Source organism: Pipistrellus hanaki (assembly GCF_964339955.1).
Source record: "Pipistrellus hanaki genome assembly, chromosome: 11".
Classification (NCBI taxonomy): Eukaryota; Metazoa; Chordata; class Mammalia; order Chiroptera; family Vespertilionidae; genus Pipistrellus; species Pipistrellus hanaki.
In genome coordinates, this window is record NC_140513.1 from 1,154,070 (window position 1) to 1,177,964 (window position 23,895).

The 23,895-nt window shown below is 69.4% G+C and overlaps 1 protein-coding gene across 2 annotated transcripts in view; it reads right to left on the reverse strand.

Moving 5' to 3' along the window:
• Positions 1-6,477: 6,477 nt before the first annotated feature.
• Positions 6,478-23,895, reverse strand: part of COL5A1 (collagen type V alpha 1 chain) — a 75,415-nt gene continuing 57,997 nt past the window's right edge. The window contains exons 48-66 of one of the 2 annotated variants that reach the window (XM_084899637.1): positions 23,776-23,883; positions 23,564-23,617; positions 22,975-23,082; positions 21,775-21,828; positions 21,502-21,555; positions 20,266-20,319; positions 19,798-19,851; positions 19,288-19,395; positions 18,994-19,047; positions 18,869-18,922; positions 18,065-18,172; positions 17,605-17,658; positions 16,819-16,854; positions 16,452-16,505; positions 15,403-15,655; positions 15,135-15,247; positions 10,745-10,813; positions 7,944-8,177; positions 6,478-7,188 (exon numbers count right to left, since the gene is read on the reverse strand). In XM_084899637.1, coding sequence (XP_084755763.1) covers positions 7,042-7,188; positions 7,944-8,177; positions 10,745-10,813; positions 15,135-15,247; positions 15,403-15,655; positions 16,452-16,505; positions 16,819-16,854; positions 17,605-17,658; positions 18,065-18,172; positions 18,869-18,922; positions 18,994-19,047; positions 19,288-19,395; positions 19,798-19,851; positions 20,266-20,319; positions 21,502-21,555; positions 21,775-21,828; positions 22,975-23,082; positions 23,564-23,617; positions 23,776-23,883 — 1,770 coding nt within the window. In that variant the 3' untranslated portion in view covers positions 6,478-7,041. Of the gene's footprint in view, positions 7,189-7,943; positions 8,178-10,744; positions 10,814-10,859; positions 10,929-15,134; positions 15,248-15,402; positions 15,656-16,451; positions 16,506-16,818; positions 16,855-17,604; positions 17,659-18,064; positions 18,173-18,868; positions 18,923-18,993; positions 19,048-19,287; positions 19,396-19,797; positions 19,852-20,265; positions 20,320-21,501; positions 21,556-21,774; positions 21,829-22,974; positions 23,083-23,563; positions 23,618-23,775; positions 23,884-23,895 lie in introns of both variants that reach the window. The other variant, XM_084899636.1, reaches the window with a different exon arrangement.

Consider the following 23,895-nt stretch of genomic DNA (forward strand, 5'->3'; position numbering starts at 1 on the left):
CGGCGTGGGGAGACATCTGCCGTGCCCCCATCAGCGGCTGCTCTGTTGGGGGAAGGACAGAGAGGGCGGGGGAAGCAGCCAGAGGGAGGCCAAAGGGGGCTCCTGTCCCGGGGGCTGGGGTTTGCAAAGGCTCATGGGCATCTGCAGGGGGCGCCCTGGCTGCTCATCACCCGGGATCACCGGCCGCTCCGGGCGGACAGGGCGGGGGGCCGTCTTTCCAGGGGAGCCCGGGGCCCCGCACCTCCCAGCAGGTGAGCGGGTCCTTCTCCCAGAACACACAGCCACGCTCAGCACGGCGGGGGTCCGAGTGTGTAGCGCTGCGCTGGTCCGGCGTCCTAGGCCCCCCCCCCCGCCCCCACCCGCCATTCACTGAGCCGGTCACAGCGGGAGCTGCTTACAGCTGAGGGGGACACGCCTGCCTCCTGCCACACGGACACGCCCCGGGGAGCGGATCCGGGGTGCAGAGCTCAGGACCGCAGCCCTGCTCCGGGGGAGGGACGCAGGCCCCTCGGCGAGGGAGGTGGCCGCGCCTGGAACACGCTTGTGCCCGCGGACCTCACCCCTGCCCCCCCCGTCCCCCGTCCCCCGGATTCATGCTCTAGTCAAGGACGCCAGGCCAGCTTGTCAGCACCGACCCCCATTCCTTTAACACCGTGGTCGGCGAACGGCGGCTCGAGAGCCACGGTGGCTCTCTGGCCCCTGGAGTGTGGCTCTTCCACAAAACACCACGGCCGGGCGAGTCTGTGCTGAAGAAGTGGCGTCAGAAGGAGTTTGTTTAAAAATGTGGCTCTCCACAGACATTTCCGTTGTCTGCTGATACGTGGCTCTGTGACGGAGGAGATTGCCGGCCGCGGCGTTAACACTTTTCCGTGAAGGACGGCCTGCTGAGCGGCATGTGACTGCCATAAGCAGCCTGTTTTCTCAAGAATCCTGGGGACTAGTTCATAGGAAGCAGCCTCCGGCCTTGGACATCCGGCTCCGAGGCGTTTGCTGACCTTCGACCAGTGATCTGGACGGACGGGGTTTGCAAACAGCTGCCTCAAGGAGAACTGTTGACCCCCTCCTCCAACTCCTTTGTCCTGTTCCCCCCCCCCTTCCTCCTTACAAAACCTCTGCCTGAGTCCGTGTGTTAAGATGGTCTCTGTGCCCTGGACACTGTGGCTCAGTGGTTAGAGCGCTGGCCTGAGCACCGAAGGGTCTCGGGTTCGACTCCAGGTCAAGGGCACGTACCTGGGTTGCAGGTTCACTCCCTGCCCACTGGTTGGGGCGTGGGCGGGAGGCGTCCTGCTGAAATGTCTCTCTCACACCGATGTTTCTCTCCCTTTCTCTCCCTCTCCCTCTCCCTCTCCCTCTCCCTCTCCCTCGCCCTCGCCCTCGCCCTCTCCCTCTCCCTCTCCCTCTCCCTCTCCCTCTCCCTCTCCCTCTCCCTCTCCCTCTCCCTTCCTTCCTCCTTCCCACTCTCTGAAAAGCTATGAATGAACTATCCAATGGCGAGGATTCGTGAAACAATAAAAAAGAAATAAAAAGGGATGAATTTGCAGGGAGTCTCCGTCTCCTCGGGTCTCCATCTCCTCGGGCTGCTGGCTTCCGAATGCACCGTCCTTCCTCGCAGCAGCACAGCCCGGAGGACGGCAGCGAGCAGCGGGCCGGCAGCCGAACCCGGTTCGGTGTCGGATCGGCCCTTGGAGCTGGCAGCAGCTTGGAGGCTGTGGCCTGTGGGGTGACTGACAGCCTGCTCACCCAATGGGAAAGGGCCCTGGAGTCCCGGGACAGTGAGTGGTGGAGGTGCCCATCGGGGCTCGGGAACAGGGGTGAGGCCGGAGTCCCTGGCATGGGCACACGACCCCCTTTCTGAACCTCAGCTTCCCCTCCGCGGCTTCTGCTGCGGCAGACCAAGGAGCGTCCATCCACTGCTCTGCAGACGCAGTGAGCGGTGTCGGGTCCGAGCGGCCGGCCAGGGCGGCAGCGAGGGTTCTCCCCCGCCCGAGGGCTCACGGCTGTGACAAATGGGACAGGTCTCATCTGAATGAACCTAAACACACTGACGCAGGCGAGCGTCCCGGAGCGGAGCTGTGAGCAGAGCCAGCTGTCCCAGGTCCATCAGCTTGAAACTGACGCCACAGGTCCGCACAGTCCCAGGTGGGGGCTCCCGGCCCGCCCAGCAGGGGCTCCAGCCCGCACCTCTTGGGGTTGGTGACAGCCCCAACCCTGAGGGTCAGCTGCTTCCCCGCCATCCCGGGGGCTGGAGCCCGGGGAGCCTCCCGGCGCTGGCGCCTGGGGCTGGCGGTCACGAGCCTCCCGCCCCCTCCCGCCTCCCCCGGCGGCCCTGACCCTCCGCCCGTGACCCGGGCTGGGCCGGGCCGGGAAGGGCAGCGAGCTGCTGAGCAGCCGGACATCGGCTGAGATAGGCGCGGGCGCTTCCCCGGTCACTGCATCCTGGTCCTTTCCGGGCCCGGCCTCCCTCCGGCTTGTCCCCGATGGGACGGGCTCTCTGTCACCGTGTCCCCACCTGACCCCGCTTCTCCCCTCCTCCTCGCCACCCCCACCCTCGTCCCCTCGCGCCCCTCTGTTTGTGCCGAATTCCACCTAAAACGGGGGCCAGGGTGGCTCCGCCAGCGCAGGCTGCTCGCAGACGAACCACACGCCTCCCGCGGGGAGTCTGCGGTAAAGAGCGGCCGGCTTCCAGGACGGGGCGTGTTTGTGTAGGACCTGCCGGGGGCACCCGGAGGGTGGGCGAGTCTGGAGCCGCGTGACCCCCAGGAACGGGAGGCAGCCCCCAGCGCCGGCCGGGCCGCAGGCCTGCCTGTCCGAGCCCAGCGGGACGCCGGGAACTTTCTAGAATCACCAGCTCTCGGGGCCACGCACACCTGCAGGGCAACCGGTTCCGTAGCAACAAGCAGTGCGGCCGCCGAGCGGTGTCCTCGTCTGCGTCCCCTCGCGTGGAGTCCCAGCCCCGAGGCTCAGGCCCGCGGGTCCGCGTCCCCAATGAGGCCGAGAACGTCCCAAAGGGCCGAGGGCAGCGGTCCTCACCGCCGGACCCGCCGCGAGGAGCCCCCCGCCGGCCCGATGCCCGTCCGCCCGCCGGGAAGCGGAGCCGGACGGTCCAGGGCAGCCATGGCCCGGCCCGCGGAGGGACCACACTCACCTCCCCCCCGGCCCGGCTCAGGCCGCTGACTCAGCCCCTGACGGCCGGACCGGGCGGGGCACCTGCCTCTGTCCCAGGACGGGAGCCAGGGCTGGCCGGCCGGTCTCTGCACGCCTCTCCCGAAGGCCCGCCCGCCTGGGCAGGTGCGGGGGCAGGTGAGGGGGCAGGTGAGGGGGCAGGTGAGGGGACAGCTGCGGGGGCAGGTGAGGGGGCAGGGGAGCGGAGGCCCCGGGCCTGGAGTGCAGCCCCCAGGCCAGCGCCTCTGCCCGGTCCCAGGACGTGCATGTGAGAGCACAGAGTCCTCCCGGGAGCACGCCCCGGCCCAGGCTCTCTCCACGCCGGCTCCCGCACCTGCAGGCCCGGTCCTGAGGCCCAGATGGCGGGCGCCTTCCACAGCTGGGCCTCCAGGGTCAGGGAGCTGCACCCAGAGTGGGGGCCTCTCAGGGCCTCCCCCTGGGCTTCCCGGAGGCGCCCCCAGCTCACTCATCTCCTCACCTTCCAGGCTAAGCCCGGTCTCCTGCCTCCAACGGGGGCCGGCCTCCCCCCACCCGCCCACAGGATGGGTGCTCCTGGAACGAGCCCCCGGGGCCAGGGACTCCTGCGGGAGGCGGACCCTCTCCGAAAGGCAGGGGCTCCCTCCCATCCCCCTCCCCGTGCGGCCAGCCGCCTGCTCAGCCGCCCTCGCGCCTGGCCTGGGCAGCGGCCGGAGCGCCCGCCCCTCTCAGCGGAGGACGCAGCTCCCAGCCACCTCCTGGCGTTCCCCCTCCGAGTGTTTCTCACTCTTTTTAAAATGTGTATTTCAATGATTTCAGAGAGGAAGGGAGGGGGAGAGAGAGACATCACTGAGGAGAGAACCATGGATCGATCAGCTGCCTCCTGCACGCCCCACACTGGGACCGAGCCCACATCCCGGGCCTGTGCTCTGACCGGAATCAAACCGTGACCTGGTGCATCGGTGGATGCTCAGCCCTGAGCCCGCCGAGGCCCTCCTCCGCGCTCGCTCTAACACGGCGCCCGGACGGGGCCTCCGGGCGGGTTTCCTCTCGCCGGCCAGTTCTCCCCGGGGCTCTCTCCTCAGCCCGCCCGGCGGCCGAGCGGCCAGCTGCAGCCCAGCTGCCCCTCTCCCAGCTCCTCGCCCGCCGGCTGGCACAGGCAGCCAACGACCGGCTGACCACAGGTGGTGCCGGCGACGGGAGCCAGCCCCCTCCTCCTCCTCCTCCTCCTCCTCCTCCTCCTCCTCCTCCTCCTCCTCCCCCCACGCCCAGCGTCCCGCCATCCTTCGCTGTGCGCCCCCCATGCTGTTCTGAAAGCCGCTGCCCACTCTTGGGGCCCCTCTGCCCGCCCTCAGGGGCCCCAGGCCAGTGACCTGGGCCCCGAGGCGCTTGAGCACCCGGAGGTGCCTCAGAGCACGTGGACGGCCTCCCGTGTCAGCTCTGCAGCCGCGGGACCGGGCCAGGAACCTGCATTCCTTCCCTTTCCTTCGTTCATCCTCACCGGAGGGTATTTCCTCACAGACTTTATTTATTGATTTTTTAGAATGTATTTTATTGGTTTTTTCACAGAGAGGAAGGGAGAGAGGCAGAGAGCCAGAACATCTATGAGAATGAAACATTGACCAACTGCCTCCTGCACCCCCCTCCCCCCACCGGGGATGTGGCCGCAACCAAGGCACATGCCCTTGACCGGAATCGAACCCGGGGCCCTTGAGTCTGCAGGCCGATGGTCTATCCACTGAGCCACACCGGTTTTGATTCATTGATTTTTAGAGAAAGTGGAAGAGAGGGAGGGAAGGAGGAGGGAGAAAGAGGCAGAGGGAGAGAGAGAGGCAGAGGATTTAAAAAAAAAAAAAAAAACCAACCCTTTTCTGCCCTAACCGATTTGGCTCTCGCCCTGCAGACTGAAGAGTCCCAGGTTCGATTCCAGTCAAGGGCATGTGCCTTGTTTGCAGGCAAATCCCCAGTAGGAGGTGTGTAGGAGGCAGCTGATGGATGTTTCTCTCTCATCGATGTTTCTTATTCTCTATCCCACTCCCTTCCTCTCTGTAAAAAAAAAAATAAGTAAAAAAAATAAAAAAATAAAAAATATATATATTTTAAAAAAGTAAAAAATAAAAACGCCTCTTCCCAGGCCTCACAGCTGACAGGCTGTGGCCCTGTAGGCAGGCACCGTGTCCTGTGACACAGGCTAAGGCCTGAGGTCCTGGAACCGTTACCACAGGTTTCTGACATTTCTCTCCCTCAGAGTGACACAGACGAGGAGAAAAAGGAATAAAGCACGCCCACAGACGTCTGCAAATATAGAAGTATTTTATTGCCATATATGGTCGGGGAGGGGAGGGGGCACGTTCTGACTTCGGGACGAATTGCAGCCTGGAAGGGCTGGCCAATGGAGGCGGACATGACAGGAGGGAAGGAGGCGACGAGAAATCCAACCGGAATCACATGACCTGGAGAGCCCCCGGGGCGCGGCTTCTCCGCGGGGGACGGGCGGACGGACGGACGGACAGGGGGGCAGTCCTGGGCGCGGCGTGCAGGCCCCACGGTCTCTGGAAGCGGCTTCTCTTTGGCAAGAGCGGGACGGACTTCCGCGGGCGACGGGGAAGTCCTGGGCGGTGGTGGCTCCGTGGCCGTGCCGGGGCTGCCTGAGCCGGAGCCACGGGGGGCTGGGCGGGCGGCGGCTGCTTTCACAGTTCAGGCCGCGGTCCTCGCCCAGAGGGGCAGCCCCTCACCCCCGGGGCGCGCCCAGAGCCGCGCGGGTGTTGCCGATGGAAATCCAAACGGTGTACGTGGGACGGGCCTGCCAAGCTCATCGCCCGCGTGTCCCCGTGGGCGGGGCCTGGGGCAGCACCGGGGCCGCCGAGCGGGTCCACGAATTAGCAACCACAGAAATTAGCACCAGACGTTCGGGCCGGGGACCATCTGCTACGGCGACCCGCAGGCATTTTCAAATCACAGGAGCACGGCCGGACGCGGGCCACAGGCCTGGAGGGCGTGGTTGGTGGCGTCCCAGGCAGAGACCCGGACTGTGGAGGGTGGAGGGGGGGGCCCGGCCAGGCTGGCGTCGCCTTCAGGATCTCGGGACAGATAGCACCACAGAGAGTAAAGCACCGAGTGTCACAGTGACCGTCCGCAGGACACACGGCCGGCAGCCCCGGACACGCCCGCTGGGGAGGCACAGGGTCACCGAGCCCGCCTTCCACCCAGGGCCCGCCGAGAAGGCCGCGGGGAATGCTCATCCTCCCATGGAAAAGCCGGAGCCGGCGGAGCCCAAGGCAGGAGCCGGCCGCCTGCGTGTCCTCGCCGTCCTGGCGGGTGTCCACCCCCCGCCCCTGCACGGCCCTGGGGCGGGGCGGGCTCCGGGTCTCGCCAGAGGGACTGCATCGGCGCGGGCCTAGCACCCCCACCCCTCCCCGTCGCCTTCTCCCTGGGACTGAGCTGGGCTGGCCTCCGTGGCTGGAAGTCGGGGACACTGAACGGCCATGACAACACAATTCACACGTTTTCTTCACATCACACGACAGAGCACCTGGGAGGTGGACGGCACGGGAGCGGCCGGCACCGGCCTGGGCGGGGCGGGCGGGCGGGCCTCCGCGGGGGCGCCGGGGACGTTGTGGAAGGCCAGGGGGACGCACGTCTTCTAGTGAGGGCTTTAAGTGTCCGCCCCGAACCCCAGGCCCGCCCCGCCCGCAGAGGCTCCCGGGCGAGGTGGCCAGGTCCCGTGGAGCAGAGAGAGCCGGCTGGAGCTGCGGGCGGGGGCGTCTCGGTCATGTGATTCGGCGCTGAGTGGGCGCGGCTCTCTCCTCTCTGTGGTCGGGCGGCCTGGCAGGCCGGGCGGACGAGGTCGGGGCGGGACGCCCGGGGGCGCGCTGAGGTCAGGAGTTGGTGGGGCGGCGGCCCCTAGCCCAGGAAGCAGGCCGGCCCCACTTCGAACCCGAACTTCTGGGCGGCCTCGCCAAAGTCGTTGAACATGATGTCCACGATGGGCACCTGCTCCACCTTGGGCGTGTCGATCGCCAGTACCGTCTTCTGGTAGCCCTTCCGCGTCTGGGGCGAGGGGGCAGGGGCGTCAGGCCGAGTGGTCTCGGGGCGGCCCCCACCCCCCACCAGCCCCCCACATCCCATTCCGGCCCCGCACCCCCCACCGGCCCCCCGCGTCCCACTCCGCCCCCCGCGTCCCACTCCGCCCCCCGCGTCCCACTCCGCCCCCCGCGTCCCACTCCGGCCCCCGCGTCCCACTCCGCCCCCCGCGTCCCACTCCGGCCCCCGCGTCCCACTCCGGCCCCCGCGTCCCACGCCGCCCCCCGCGTCCCACTCCGGCCCCCGCGTCCCACTCCGGCCCCCGCGTCCCACTCCGCCCCCCGCGTCCCACGCCGCCCCCCGCGTCCCACTCCGGCCCCCGCGTCCCACTCCGGCCCCCGCGTCCCACTCCGCCCCCCGCGTCCCACGCCGCCCCCCGCGTCCCACTCCGGCCCCCGCGTCCCACTCCGGCCCCCGCGTCCCACTCCGCCCCCCGCGTCCCACTCCGGCCCCCCGCGTCCCACTCCGCCCCCCGCGTCCCACTCCGGCCCCCGCGTCCCACTCCGGCCCCCGCGTCCCACTCCGGCCCCCCGCGTCCCACTCCGGCCCCCCGCGTCCCACTCCGCCCCCCGCGTCCCACTCCGGCCCCCGCGTCCCACTCCGCCCCCCGCGTCCCACTCCGGCCCCCACGTCCCACTCCGGCCCCCACGTCCCACTCCGGCCCCCACGTCCCACTCCGGCCCCCACGTCCCACTCCGCCCCCCGCCCCCGCCCCGCCTCACCGCGCAGCCGTCCACCAGCGCGCGGATGTAGGGGCTGTTGTCGTAGGACATCTCCTCGTCGTTGGAGCCCAGGAAGCGCATGGCCTTGTCGTAGCCGCCCGTGGCCGCGTCCTGCCAGGCCACCGACTGGTAGCAGTTGTAGGTGACGTTCTGGCTGGCCGAGGCGCTCAGCAGCCGCAGGAAGGTCATCTGCACCACGCCCACGGGGCTGCCCTCCGCGTCCACGTAGGACAGCTGCGGGGGAGGGGGGTGCTCGGCTGTGGGCCACGTGGCCGGACCACGCTCGCGGCGGCGCCTGCCCCGCCCCATCCCGGGCTCTCCCCCACAGCGTGAGCCACATCGGGCGACTCCTCTGGCCCTCCGGACGCCGGCACACACCGGCCCTGAGGGCCCCTGGGCCACACCTCCCTTCTCAGGAACCCAAATAACTCCCCCACCCCTGTCCCTGGCCCCTCCTGCGCGTCCTCAGGGCTCAGCGCACGTGTCTCCTCCTCCAGGGAGCCCCCCTGGGTTAGGTGCCCTCACCTCCACCGTGGCCCCGGGGTGAGGGGCGTAGGCAGTGAGCTCCCCGAGGGCCAGCCCCTCCCTCGCTCTGTGCCCGAGGCCCGCCAAAGGCTCATTAGATCCGTGAACCATGAGCGCCCTGTGCTGAGGGTCAGTGATGGGAGAGGCCTGGCCAGGGGCCCGAGGACGGCAGGTCAGAGGGCCAGGCCATACGGCCAAGAGCTGGGAGGGGGGGTGACCCTGGGGTGTCCCTGCCCCCGCCGGGCCCGGAACCCAGGGCGCACAGAGGCCCTTCCGCCGCCGGGTGGTCACATGCGGGATGGACCCGGGCGCCTGGGCACCGTCCGCCAGCACAGGGCCGGGCCGGAGGGGCTGCTGCTCTGGGGGACCTCCCCAGCGTCACCCACTGACGCCCCCCCCCCCCCGGGCTCCCAGCCAGAGGGGCGCAGGCTGCAGGCCGGGCCTGGTGCGGGCTGTCCCCTTTCTCCACCTGCGGGAACCGGCCTCTGGGCCCGGGACTCCGCCCGCCGGGGCCCAGCTCCTCCGCGGGGCCAGGCTCTCTTCGCTGGCAGTGCCCGCCGAGCCGGGAGAGGGTGGCACCGGCAGGTCTGAGCCGGCCCCGCCCTCCCGGAGAGGGGCTGGAACACGGAGACCTTCCCGGGCTCTGTCCCCGCCCCCGAAGTGGGGCCTGGCTGGAACGGGCACCCACACGCCCTCCGAGGATCTTGGGGGACTGATACCAACCGTGCGGCGTCAGGTGCTCCTGGGAAAGGTGACTGACTCGGGGAGGACGCAGGCGGCGGGGGGGAGGTGTGCGGGGCAGGGGGGAGGTGTGCGGGCGGGGGGGGCGCTGGGGGGGTGGACGCGGAGGACCTGCAGCTCGCTGTGCCCAGGGCTGTGCGGACCCAGATCCCCTGACACCTGCCCTCGGGGCAAGGGCCCTGCACTGCCGCCTCCACGGGCACGGCCGGTCTGCCCGCCCGCCCCATGAGGCCTGTTCCCCGAGGGATGGCACCTCTGTCCTTCCACTCGCAGGCCAGAGCCAGACGCCGAGCGGGTCAACAGGAGCTTTGCCCTGGCCTCCCCCCGCCAGCCTCGGCCTCCTGCCTGTGAAACAGGACGTTCGCCGAGGTGGCTCCTGGGCTGTGGCTGGAACGAAGGTCCCGTCATGTCTGGGGGACCCCACTGCCTCCCTGGCTCTGGGTGCCCTCCGACTCCTGCGCCCGTCACCCTGACCTCTGCCCACCCCGCTGAGCCCGGGCACTGAGTCCAACCCCTGACCCCAGGTCCTCCGTGTGCCAGTGCAGAGGCGGGCAGAGCAGACAGGAGGCCAGGGAGGCGGTGCCCCCGGGCGTGGCCAGCTCAGCACGGCCTGCATGGCCAGCAAAGGCCGGGGCGATCGGGAGGGGCCGTGCGGGGGGAGAGGGGCCGTGTGGGCGGGCAGGCGATAGCCATCGGCCACCATGCGGTGGGCGAAGAGGAAGGAAGGGCCTTCAGAGCGTGACCGGGCATAGCGACCTGGACACCACCACCCGCTGCTCACGGGGCGTGGCCCTGTGCCCACGGGAGAGGCTGGGGCGGGACCGAGGGCGGACAGTCATGTGGGAAGCCACGGGGCCCCAGAGCTCGCTTCCTGGGAGACAGGGCCTCCTTCAGGGCCGCTGGGGGCGGGACGGCCGGACGGAGGCGGGGACCCCGCCGGCCCCAGCGGGAGCGGCTGTTCAGCCCGGGAGCGGGCCCACTCAGGTCCTCTGGGCGCCTGGGCCACTGGCCTCGTCTGTCTCCCCAGGGACTAGAAGGCGCCCCCCTCTGTGCTTTCCAGACACAGCACGCATTTCACTTCGGGGAGGGGGTTAAGGCCGGCCACCCGGAGCTGCAACAGGCACGGAGGCAGCCATCTGGGGAGCATGTGAGAGGCCCGGGACAGCTCGGCCATCAGAACGGGCTTCGGGGAGGGCAGGGCCCCGCGGACGGGCCCTGGAGAGACCCCGGGGGCAGTGACTGGGACCTGCCCCGGCTTGGAGCAGGAGACCCACAATAAAGAATTAAAAAAAGGCTGAGCATGGGAGAGCCTTCGTGGGGTCTGTGTCCGGCCGTGGTGGCGGGGTCCTGGACGCCCGCCCATGCCCGAGCCCGGACACCGCTCTGCCCCAGGCAGAGGGAGCGGCCGTGGGGGCAGGCGGGGCGGTGCCTGTGCCGGGAGCGGTTCGGCCAGAGGCGGAGCAGGTGCGGCGGCGGCCGGAGCCCATGCAGAGCCGCGAGCCAGGCGGGCGGCGAGCGGGCGCCGGGGCACTTACCAGCGACCCGCGCTTGAACTGACTATACCAGGTGGCCGGCCGCTCTTTGGGCCAGCGGGCCATCTTACTCTGGAAGATAGGACACGGGTGAGCGCGCCGCCGAGGGCCGCCTTACCAGCTTCCCGCGCTTGAATTCGCTGAACCAGGAGCCCGGGTTCTCCTTGGGCCACGAGGTGATTCTGGCCTGAGGGGGCAGCGGGCGCCGAGGGGGAGAGAGGACAGGGTTACCCTCCTGCTGAGCCACAGGCCTCCACCTGCCGCGCGGGGACCCGCCCGGCCCCCTCCCCCGCCACCCCCCCCCCCGCCCCCGTGGCCACAGGGCCCGGCCAGGAAGGACCTGTGGGCGCCTCCAGCTGCCCCAGAGCGGAGGCACCTGCTTTCTGTGAGCAGTTTATCCCACATCAGGGCCACGGCCCGGCCCCTGCCTGCTCAGTGCCTGTGGCCTGAACGAATGAGTGAATGAACGAATGAATGAACAAATGAGTGAATGAACGAGTGAGCGAATGAGTGAGTGAATGAATGAAAGAGTGAGTGAATGAGGGAATGAACAAGCAAGTGAATGAGTGAATGAACAAACGAATGAATGAGTGAATGAATGAGTGAGTGAATGAATGAGTGAATGAATGAATGAGCAAGTGAACGAGTGAGTGAATGAATGAATGGAGTGTCAGAGGCTGGGATGCTGGTGAGATAACCAAGCATCATTGACTGACGGGCTCAGGGAAGGACCTGGCAGGCGGCTGTGGCTCCGTCGGCGTGGCCCCCACCTGGGACAAGTGGGCACTCACAGGGTGTCGGTGACACAGCTGGGCCAGCTTGGTGTGAGCGGTGGGTGCATGTGCTGTGTGCGCACGCGTGGCTGTGTGTGCACACATGGTTGTGCATGTGTATGAGTGGCTGTGCGTGCTTATGCATGGCTGTGTGCACACGTGTGGCTGTGTGCGCACGCGTGGCTGTGTGTACACGTGGCTATGTGTGTACATGTGGCTGTGTGTACGCATGGCTGCATGTGTACGTGTGGCTGTGTGTACACATGGCTGTGTGTGCACACATGGCTGTGTGGCTGTGTGGTAGGTGCTCTCCTGGAGGAGTGACCTGGGAATGCCCTGCAGCACAGCGCCTGTTCCCCCTCCCCGCACCCCCCACTGGAGGGAGGGGTCTCCCTGTGCAGTCTGCAGGGGCCGAGGCTGCAGGGACGTTGTGGGGCCTGAGGGGTGAGGGAGGGAGGGACTCCCAGGGGAGCCGTGTGCCCCGTGGGCGAAGGGGCAGAGCCACGGCTGCAGGCACATCCACGGGCTGCAGGACAGACTGTGGCTGGTCACACGTCCACGGGGCCTCTGCCTGGGCCACGGCTCCGTATCCCTGTCCCCCCCCCCCCCCCCGAGCGCGACGGGGCCCCTGGAGGACGAGGGTGTCCCCGCCCCCGGCCCCTCGGGCTCCCCGCTTTGTGGCCTGCGCCGTGGCTGTGGTGACTGCTCAGGGGCCGCTCCTCGGGGACAGCCCACCCGCCTGCGGCCCAGGGGACCAGGCGGGGTGTCCGCCCGCCCGAGGCTCCCACCCCGGCGCCTGGCTGGCAGCACACCGCCGAGGAGGGGCGGGCAGCGGCCGCTCAGCACTCGCCCCGCCGGCCGCCACCAGCCAGGGCCCGGGAGCGCGTCCTGCCGGCGGACGGGCAGCAAGGCCGCTGCCGAGGCCGGGCAGTGACGGAAGCGGAGAAGCTGTGCCGCCCCTGACGCCCCAGCCTCTGCCCTCGGGCCCGGGCTGCATCTCCTCCGACCGCAGGGGCCTGCTGCCGAGTGCCGGCCCCCGGGGTCCAGGTTCCGGTGGAGGGCACACAGAAACGGGGGCCAGCCCGGCTGTGTGGCTCAGGGGTTGAGCATTGACCTATGAACCAGGCGGTCATAGTTCGATTCCCGGTCGGGGCACAGGACCAGGTTGTGGGCTCGATCCCGGGAGTGGGATAAGCAGGAAGCAGCCAGTCTGTGATTCTCTCTCATCACTGATGTTTCTCTCCCTCTCGCCCTCTCTCTTCCTCTCTAAAATCAGCAGAAGTATTTAAAAATAAAATAAAATAAATAAAATTGAGGTCCTCGCCGGTGGCTCAGTGGTTAGAGCGCGGCCCTCACAGCAAAGGGTCTTGCACCTGGTTAAGGGCACGCACCTGGGTTGCTGATCCACTCCCGGCCCCAGTTGGGATGTGTGCAGGAGGCAGCGATCAATGTTCTCTCCCTCCCCCCTCCCCCTCCCCCTCCCCCTCCCCCCCTCCCCTCCCCTTCCTCCTCCCCCCCTCCCCCTCCCCCTCCTCCTCCCCCCTCCCCCTTCCCCTCCCCCTCCCCCTCCCCCCTCCCCCTCCCCCTCCTCCTCCCCCTCCCCCTTCCCCTCCCCCTCCCCCCTCCTCCCTCCCCCCTCCTCCCCCTCCCCTTCCTCCTCCCCCCCTCCCCCTCCCCTCCTCCTCCCCCCTCCCCTCCCTCCCCCTCCCCCTCCCCCCTCCCCCTCCCCCTCCTCCTCCCCCCTCCCCCTCCCTCCCCCTCCCCTCCCCCCCCCCTTAGAAAAGCCACGGGGAATCCCCTCGGTGAGGATTAAAGAATGAGAGGGCCTCAAATCGCCTGTCAAGTCAGCGTGGGCCCAGGTCCTGTGAGCCCCAGGCTGACTCCCGCGGCTGCAGCGGGGTCTGGGGGCGTGGGGTGGGCTGGAGGACGGGCTGCAGACGGGCTCCTGGGCGCTGCAGCCACCAGGGAGCCGAGGCTGCAGCTGCTGACCGCCGGCCGAGCCTGAACCTCACGCAAACCCGGCCCCAGGACCAGCTGCCCTGTCCCAGGACAGCGAGCCACCCAGGGGGACATGTGGGTGCTGCCAGGCCAGGCCCAGGGCACTGTGGCCGCATCTCTGCCCTCCCACAGGAGGCCTCGTCTTCCTCACCCACCCTGGGCCCAGCCTCCAACTCACAGGAAGCAACACACACCTGTACACACACAGACACACACATACCATCTACACGTCTGTCTTTGCATGCGTGCACATACATACACACACACCATCCACACAACTGTCTGCACACACGCACCATCCACACGCCTGTCTGCACACACACCATCCACACGCCTGGCTGCACACACACCCCATCCACACGCCTGGCTGCACACACACACCATCCACATGCCTGGCCGCACACACACCATCCACACGCCTGGTTGCACACACACCCCATCCACACGCCTGTCTGCACACACACACACACACCATCCACACGCCTGGCCGCACACACACATCATCCACACGCTGTCTGCACACACACACACCATCCACACGCCTGGCCGCACACACACACACCATCCACACACCTGGCTGCACACACACACACACACACACAGCATCCAAACGCCTGTCTGCACATGCATGCGTACACACACACACACACACACACACACACACTGTCATTCACACACACACCAGCGTCCCCCTGGAGGGCAGGCTCTGAGACCAGAGGTAACGAAATCGACACCCACAAATCGCAGTGGTGAGCCTCGCCAGGAAAGGTCTCTGCTGACCACAGGGCTGACGGCTCGGGGCAGCAGCAAAGCCGCCAAAGTGGCAGCCCCAGAACCAGGGACACCAGCTTCTCCAAGATGCACCGGGTCCCTGTGCTGCATGGGCTAGGGCGGTCTGTGGTCATGCCAGGAACCACTTCCGGCAGGTAATAATTGCAAGAGTCTCACCACACGGTGGGTGAAGCGTGGGCGGCTCAACCAGGGTGAGCCACACATGTAGTTCACCTGGTGGAATGGCTAAACGGCACTCCCCCCAAACCTGAATAGGATTGTCTGCTGCCAGACATCTCAGGGCACTTCACTGCCTCCTGTTGGCCAAACACGGAACAGCTGTGGGCTATTCCCCAAACTGGCGATCTCTGTAACCCTTTGAAACCTCACCCTTTGAAGTGTGTATTTCCACCTTGTCTTTAGGACAAATTGTGTTAATAAATAGCACGGGGTCCTGAGACAAGGTGAGTTTTCAGTTCCTTTAGCTGAAGCTCCTCTGACCCCCAATGCCTCTCAAAATCATCTTTCATCTCCGGACTCCTCAGTCATCCACGCATCAGCCCCTTTCTCCAGAGTGCTGAACCCTTTGTAAGGCCGGGATGAGCACCCCGGCAAGGTCAGAACTGGGGTCATGAGGGGGGAGCTGACCAGCCACAGCTGCGGGGAGACAGGAGCCGGCCTCCGTCCATTCAGGAGCCCGGGGTGCAGCCCCAGCTCATCGCTAAGAACTCTCACTGGCGACCTCGGGAGCAGACCACGACCAGAAACCGGCCAGTTCCCGTTCCTAATGCTGCCCGGGAGCCGGACCTCACTGGCGGAGAGGGGCGGCGGGCGGGCAGGCGGGCACTCACCCCCTCGGACTTCTTGTCGGGGTAGACGCAGGTGGCGCCCCCGGCCGTGAAGTTGCAGTAAACTTTGAAGGAGTCCCTGGAGCAGCCCTGGTTCGGGTCGACCCAGTATTCGCCTGCGGGGCGGGGCGGGGGTGGGGGTGTGAGGACTGTGCAGGGCCCTGGCCCGTGCCCACCCGGCCGTCTCCCCGGGCCCGGCCGCGCCCACCGCCCATCTCCCCGGGCCCGGCCGCGCCCACCGCCCATCTCCCCGGGCCCGGCCGCGCCCCACCGTCGGGGAAGTCGGGGTGGCAGAGCTGCAGGTCCTTGCAGGTGCGGGCGGGGTTGTCCTGGGTGCCCAGCGGCCGCTTCATCTGCTCGATCTCCAGCTTGAGCGAGTTGAGCGAGCCGAAGATCTCCTCCATGCCGTCGGCGTAGTCGGCGTAGCTCTCGCCCTCGGTGTCCTCCAGCAGCTGGCTGGCGTCGATGTTCCGCCGCGCGCGGGCCTGGATCGGCAGCGGCTGGATGACCTCGCCCGGGGGGCCCTGGGGAGGCGGAGGGGGCGGTGTGGGTGCGACAGGACGGGCGGGGGGCCCTGGGCCCACACACCTGTCCGTCTCAGGACGCATCTTCCCTCTCGCTGCCTCTGGAACATTCGGCACCGTCCCCCCCGCAGGGCCTGGTCTGCACCGAGCACCGCCCTCCTCTGACCTGCATCCGGTGCCCCAGGGCCCGGCTCCTGCCCCAGCCGGCCCCGCCCGGGTCCCTCTCTGCGCCAGCCCTCGGCCGCACACCCCAGCCAGGCCCGGTGTTCCCGAGTCCGTCCTCAGCGAGGCTCACAGTGTCGACGTGGGCTGCACACAGTGGGGCTGCACAGTCGGGCTGTACACAGTGGGGCTGCGGGAGGCTGGCAAGGCCCGAGCCTGTGTCCCTGGGGTTGGGTCAGGGGCCCAGCCGAGGACAGGCACCCAGAGGCTGCGCTGCCAAAGGGGGCGCTGCCTGCACCTTAGGCCTCGTCTACTGCGCCCACCCCACAGGCACACACATGCACAGACGTGCACACATGTGCACACACATGCACACACTGGCATGCACACAGATATGTGCACACACACACGTGCTTTCTCCTGTCTCTCCTCTCCACCCTATCTATCCCTCCCTCTGCCTCCCCCAGGGAGCCCGCCGGGGTTGCACTCCCTGGGCTTCCTCCGGGGACAGGCCCCGCCGCCACGGCCACGCTCCTGACGTGACTATGGAAACGGAACGGCACAGGCACATCTTCCCACGGGGCCCTTGGCGCTCGGAGAGCCCCACCCCACGTTCACGTCCTCGGCTGCTCACCGGTGGGCCGGGGGGTCCTGGGTGGCCTGCCTCACCCTTCGGGCCAGTGGGACCCTGTGGGGGGGAGAACCAGCTCTGACCACCGGGCCTGCGGGGACCGGACTCCCCGGGGTCCCTGACAGCCCGTGTGGGGGCCGGGGGGGGGGGTGTCTGACATGCAGGGAGGTGACAGCCCCCCGAGATGGGAGCGTAGGGGACAAGGTGCTTTCTGTGGGGCAGACACAGCCACCCCCTCAGGCCGGGGGTGAGCTCAGGACAGGACGGTAGGAGAGGGGTGTGACCCAGGGGGGTGCGGGGCCCAGGGCGGGGACCATGCAGGGTGCACACCCTCACCGGGGGAGGACCCTGCAGGGGGCACCCCACTTACCGAGGAGCCCTTAGCACCTTTGGGGCCGGGAGGACCCTGCGGAGAGGGGGGCGGAGCGTTAGTGAGCGGGAGGCCCCTCCCCCCAGGCACCCACCTCTGACCTGCTCCTCCTGGGCCGGGCCTGGCCGTCACCCCCTCCCGCCCCGTGCCCCCTCCCGGGAGCCGGCACTGGTCTCAGGGGACTGGGAGGCGGGCTGGCTGTGCTCACCCCACAGAGGGGGAGTGTCCTGGCACCAGGGCCGGCTCCCCCCTCAGCGGAATCACACGCAGGCGGCCGAGGGCGAGGGTGGCCGGCCCAGACCCTGGGGCCTGCCCTCTGGCCAGGCTCGCACAGCCGCGGGCCCGCTGGCCATGGGGACCGGACCCTGCCCGGGGGCACCGGCTCCAGGCCCAGGGGACTGACTGAAGGGCGGGGTACTGCCCGGCCGGTGTGGCTCAGTGGTGGAGCAGCGACCCATGAGCCAGGAGGTCAGGCTGTGATTCGCAGTCGGGGCACAGGCCCAGGCTGCAAGCTCGATCCCCAGTGTGGGGCGGGCAGGAGGCAGCTGGTGCATGATTCTCTCTCGTCACGGATGTGTCCATCTCTCTCTCCCTCTCCCCTCCTCTCTTTGAAATCAGTAAAAAATACATTTCACATTTTTAAGAAGTTGAAACAGTCGTTAAAACAGTCCTGGCTGAGCAGAGCCGTGCCTGCCGCTCGGCACTCGGCACTCCCTGTCTGACTCCCAGCTGCACGGGCCCACGCCCGACCACCCTCCCCGCTCTCCCGCCCCTCCCGATACACACCGGCAGGCCCGGGGGGCCCGGGGGGCCGAGGGGGCCGGAAGGACCCGTGATCCCCTGTGAGGAGCAGAAAATGCCGTTACCAGGGTGAGGGGGTACGAGCCTCATTCCCACCCACACGGCCACGCCCAGGCCCACACCCCGTCTCCCCACCAGCGGGCAGCCCCTCACGCGGGCCTGGGGCCTGACTCCAGCCAGAGCCGACCATGCCCAGGTGCCCAGGTGCCCAGGTGCCCAGGTGCCAGGCTGAGGATCCCGGGCCCTGAGCCGGGCGGGGGCCCCGGCGGAGAGGTGGCCAGACTGTCTGCCCCCACGTGGCCACCGGGGGCAGGGCCCGGGCCGCAGTCAGGGCCGCCCCTGGGTTCCGGCCGCTCCCATCGCCCTGAGGGGCAGAGGCTGCCCGCCCTGCCTCAGGCCTGCCCTGATGCCCTGGCCACCAGCCGGGGGCTGGGCCGTCACCCACCTGCTCTCCCTTGGGGCCGGAGGAGCCCTGGGGGCCTGGGAGGCCGCGGTCGCCCTTCTCGCCCTGCTCGCCCGGGGGCCCGATGAGTCCGATCAGGCCTGGGTGACCCTGTGGGGACAGAGGCGTGAGGGCGGCGCTGTGGCAGAGCCCAGGCCCCACGCGGGCAGTGAGACGGGCGCCACGCCAGGCCACACCACGCCAGGCCACGCCACGCCACGGGCGCCACCAGCTGAGCCTCCTGATGGAAAGGGGCCGGAGGGCAGTGGGGACAGGACAGCGGGTCTGACATGAAAAGACCCTGAAAGGACGGCCAGACGCAGGCCAGGCTCCGGCTCCGGGGGCCCTGGCCGGCCTCCTGCCCGTGTCCGCGGTGGGCACACGCAGGAGCGCCGGGCGGCTTGCAGGGGGCCAGGCTCCACCGGACACGATCACTCTTCACGGTGTGTTTTTAACCGTGAATCCTCTGCGTGGGTTCGAGTGAGACTGCCTGCTTTCCAGGAGCCGCAGAAAGTTCTGGAAGGGCTCCTCCAGCTTTCGCTGTGCTGGGCAGTGAGGGCGGAGAGAGGGAGACCACGCCACCCGCTCCCCCATCGTCGGGCTGTGAGGGGCTTGGCGTTTACAAACAGATGCACGTTCCCCAGAAACCACTCCCGATGGGAGGGCGTGAGCCCGCCCCCCCACTTCCTGTGAGTGGGCCCGACGCCCTTCCCCTGGGCCTCTGTGCCCTCCGTGCCCGGGGCCCCCAGGCTCTCGTGGGCGAGGGCGAGGGGCCCGGCCCAGCCCCACGGCCCCGAGCGCCCTTACCTTTTCCCCTTTGGGGCCGGAGTCGCCTTTGAGGCCGGGGAGTCCTGGGGGGCCCTGCGGGAGGAGGGGGTCAGGTCTCTCCTTGTCCCGCCGCCACCCCTGCCCGGGGCTCCCGGGTCACTCACCATGGGCCCGGGGGGGCCGTCAGGGCCTGGGGATCCTGGGAGTCCCTGTTCACCCTGAAACACAGCCGCTCCGCGTGAGCCCCCTGCCCGCCCCGCGGCCGCGCCGCCCTGTGCCCTCGTACCCTCCCTGTGCCCACCCCGTGCCCGCCCCCATGCCCGCCCCATGCTTGCCCCGTACCTGCCCCGTACCCACCCCATGCCCACCCCGTACCCGACCCGTGGCCACGCTGCCCCTGTGCCCCCCCGTACCCGCCCTGTGCCCGCCCCCTGCCCCCACCGGCCTCAGGCACTCACCACGGGGCCGGGGATCCCTCGCAGGCCGTCGGGCCCGGGCTTCCCGGGGGCCCCCTGGGGGCCGATGGGGCCAGTCTTCCCAGGAGGACCCTCCAGGCCGGCTTCCCCCTGCGGGCGGAAGGCGAGCGCATGTGCCATCAGGGGGGTCACCCGGCCCAGACATCCGGGGGGGGGGGGCCCCATTTTCCATGTTCCCGTGGGAGCTGCCTGGAACCATCCCGCAGCCAGCAGGCTCCCAGCCCCGGGTCACGCCAGCGGCTGATTCCGGCAGCAACGGCGGCCCACGCGTGTGCTGGCCGAGTGCGGCCCATCCCCCTCAGCCTTGGGCCCGCCACGACCTCGCCTCCAGGGGGGCAGCTGCGGTGGCCCAGGCCGGACCCAGTGCCAGCACCCTGCGCCCAGTGCCCCAGCCACTGCCGAGCCGCCCTCTGGGGCAGCCAGAGCCACCGATCCCAGGCCCCGCCCCTCCCAGCCCCAGGCCGCCTCCTCGCCCCAGCAGGCGCTCCTCACCTTGGCTCCCTTCTCCCCCTGTCGGCCTTCAGGGCCTGCGGGCCCCGGGGGTCCCTAGAGCAGAAGAGAAACACAGGGGGGTGGTGTGAGTGGGCTGCGGTCCCAGTGAGCACAGCGTCTGCAGGGGACAGGCCTGGGGGGGGGGCATGGGGGTCGCCCTGGGCCCCTGGCCAGGGGATGCAGCCCCAGATGCAGCCAGGACTCCGGCCTGGAGCAGGCCCGGGCCAGCACGGGGCGCCCTGGCTGCTGTGCGGGTCACCCTCCCCTGGCTCCGCCCCTGCAGCTCCGGAAGGCGGTTACTGAACGGGAAGCGGAGGAGGACACGCTCACCGAGAAGCACTGTCCCACCGGCGCCCCCCCCCGTCCCCCGACCCCCCCCCCCCGCCCCGGAGGGGAGCTGCTGGGGGACCGGGCAGAGGGGACGGGCAGGGGGGACGGGCAGCGGGGACGGGCAGCGGGGACCGTTACCCGTTTTCCTGGAGGCCCGGACGGGCCTGGCTCACCGGTGGGGCCCGGGGATCCCTGGAGGCAGAGAGAAGGGGTCAGTTGGCTGCAGGAGGCGCGGGGGGGCTGGGCGGGGGGCTGGGCGGGGGCTGGGCGGGGGCTGGGCGGGGGGCTCTGCGGGGGGCTGGGCGGGGCTCGGGCCGGAGGAACAGGCTGAGCCGTGTCCTGGCAGCCGACCCTGACCCCCGTCTCGGGGCTGATGGACCGCCCGCCGCCCCCGCCCCCGCTCCCCGGACCCTGTGACGGGCTCGCCGCCGTGAGCGCCGCCTGCTGGAAGCCGCCGCGGTGGCACAGGGGGAACAGTGCCGCCCCGAGGGCGCGGCGGGAGGGGAGCAGGAGGCCTCAGGCCCTGAGCGCCCCTCAGAGACGCGCTGGACACCAGGTCTCAGACCCTCGCGGGGTGCGGTGCCGCTGTGTGGCCCCGCCCGGGGGCTGAGGCAAGAGCCCCTTGCCGGAGGGACAGGACCGGCCAAGCAGGAATAAACTGCCTCTGCCCTGGCTGGGGTGCTCAGTGGATAGGGCATCGGCCTGCGGACTGACGGGTTCCAGGTTTGATTCCCGGTCAGGCCACATGCCAGGGTCATAGGCTCGATCCCCAGTGTGGGGTGTGTAGGAGGCAGCTGGTCCATGATTCTCTCTCATCATTGATGTTTGTGTCCCCCTCTCCCTCCCTCTCTGTTATCAGTAGAAATGAATTTAAAGATAAAATTAATTTAAAGCTTATTTGCTTCCCCTGAGGCTCCTGGGCGGCTCTGCAGGTCCCAGGCTCTCTGTGGGCAAACAAGTGACAAGACAGAGAGCATGCTCCTCCCAGGAGGGGTCCATGCTCCCCGGACCCCACAAGGGGCCATGCCCTGTCACCGTCAGGATCAATGGCCCACGCCACCTGGGTTAGGGTTTGTCAGAAATGAACAAAGCATCCGGCCGGTATGGCTCAGTGGCTGAGCATCAACCTATGAACCAGAAGGTCACGGTTTGATTCCCGGTCGAGCACAGGCCCGGGTTGCGGGCTGGATCCCCAGGAGGGGGCGTGCAGGAGGCAGCTGATGGGTGTTTCTCCTCACATCAATGTTTTTCTCTCTCTCTCCGTCTTGTCTTTCTAAAATCAATAAAAGCTTACATATATATAAAGCAAGTTGCCAATCCCCAGAACCCACCGCCGCCTCCACCTGACCCCGGAGGCCATGCAGGGGCACTCACCGTCTGCCCAGCCTCACCGTCGTCCCCTTTGTCCCCAGGGGGGCCGTCCTGACCCTGCGGGGCAAGAGCGAGGTCCGTCTCCGGACGGCACCGAGTCCGTCCCCAAACCCAAGCCGTCGAGGGGGCGGGACACAGCGCGTCAAAACGGGGACCGTCTGCCTCTGCCCCCTGTGGATTCCCCGGGGCGGAGCTCACGAATCCCCCCCCCAAAGAAAGCCGGGCTGCAGGCAGGTCAACATCGCGGGGGACGCCGGCTCAGGGCCCCAGACCTACCGCGGGGCCGGGCTCTCCGGGGGGACCGGGGTCTCCGGGGAAACCGACGGGGCCCTGGAACACAGAGAGAGGCACGCCGGCCTCAGCCCCGCCCAGCGCACCTCCCCCACTGCCTCCTCTCCCCTCCCCTTCCCCCCTGCCTCCCCCCGCCCCCCCTCCCCGCGCCCTTCGCCCCGGGAGCCTTTCTTGGGCGTCACCCGAGCCCCCCACGCCCTGGGGCGGGCGGCTCCCCAAGGCCATCCTCCGTCTGAGGCCCGGCTGGGCCCTGGCTTCCAGAACGTGCAGCTCTGGGCCTCCCTGAGCGGAGCCGGGGCGGGCAGCATGGGGGTGTGGGCACGGGCTCAGCGCCACCCAGCACCCTCCCTGCCCGCTCAGCTCCCCGCCCGGGCTCGGGTGAGAGCCTCTCCCTAGCCGCCTCCCCAGCCCGGACGTGGGAGGGAGGAACAGGGACCAGGGCCGGGCGCGGGAGGGGGATCAGGACCAGGGCCCGGGCGCTGGAGGGGGATCGGGGACCAGGGCCCGGGCGCGGGAGGGGGATCGGGGACCAGGGCCGGGCACGGGAGGGGGATCAGGACCAGGGCCCGGGCGCGGGAGGGGGATCGGGGACCAGGGCCGGACGCGGGGACCAGGGCCGGGCGCTGGAGGGGGATCGGGGACCAGGGCCCGGGCGCGGGAGGGGGATCAGGACCAGGGCCCGGGCGCGGGAGGGGGATCGGGGACCAGGGCCGGACGCGGGGACCAGGGCCGGGCGCTGGAGGGGGATCGGGGACCAGGGCCCGGGCGCGGGAGGGGGATCAGGACCAGGGCCCGGGCGCGGGAGGGGGATCGGGGACCAGGGCCGGGCGCGGGAGGGGGATCGGGGACCAGGGCCGGGAGCGGGAGGGGGGTCGGGGACCAGGGCCGGGCGCGGGAGGGGGATGGGGGACCAGGGCCGGGCGCGGGAGGGGGATGGGGGACCAGGGCCGGGCGCGGGAGGGGGATGGAGGACCAGGGCCGGGCGCGGGAGGGGGATAGGGGACCAGGGCCCGGACGTGGAGGGGGATGGGGGACCAGGGCCGGGCGCGGGAGGGGGATCGGGGACCAGGGCCCGGAGCGGGAGGGGGGATCGGGGACCAGGGCCGGGCGCGGGAGTGGGGAACAGGGAACAGAGCCCTGGGCCCGGGTGCGGACGTGGGCGCGAGCGAGCGGCTCAGTACTCACAGGGCTGCCCTTGGGGCCGTCGTCGCCGGGGGGGCCTTTGGGGCCGGGGGGTCCAGCAGCACCAGACGGGCCGGCCTCGCCCTTCTCCCCCCTCTCCCCTTTGGGGCCCTGCAGGAAGGCGCCGTGAGCCCAGAGCGAACGCAGACGGGCCCGCGGGGCGCCAGCACGGAGCCTGAGGGCCCCTCCTCGGGTACGCAGCTGGGGGGGCAGCTGGATGCCAAGGAGGCCTCTGCCCCCCAGCCGCCTCCTGGGCCCCAAGGACCCCAGCAGCCGGAGGGGTTCCCACTGACGCAGGGGATGGGTCCCTCCCGGGGCCGAGGAGGGGACACGGCCCACAGGACACAGCCTGTGGAAAGGCCCGGAACGCCGGCCACCCAGCCACTGGCTGCCGCCAGTCATACGTGCTGACATCTGTCTGCACCCCCCATACTCCCCCCCACGCACATGTGTATACACGCACAGGAACATCTACACACGTGCGCCCTTTTTTGAGGTGGGCACAAGAGGATCTGTGGCTCCGACTCCTGGATGGCACCCCGAGGCCGAGGGAGCCCCCCACCCTGCACCGTGCCCCCTCCCCCTCACTCACCGGGGGCCCCCCTTCTCCGGGAAGGCCAGGCTCGCCAGCTTCTCCAGGCTCGCCCTGCGGAGGAAACGGGTCACGTGGGGCCGGGAGCAATGGCCCCAACACCGGGTCCTTCACACACACACACACGCACACGCACACACGTGCGCGCACACATGCACACACACGCATACACTCATGCACACGCTCATGGGACGCGGGGCGTCGGGGGTCACCTTCTCCCCCACGGCTCCGGGGTTGCCGATTCCTCCGGGGGGCCCCTGCGGCCCGTCAGCTCCGGGCGCTCCGGAGGGCCCTCGGGGGCCGGGCGGGCCGGGCGGGCCCTAGGAGGAGAG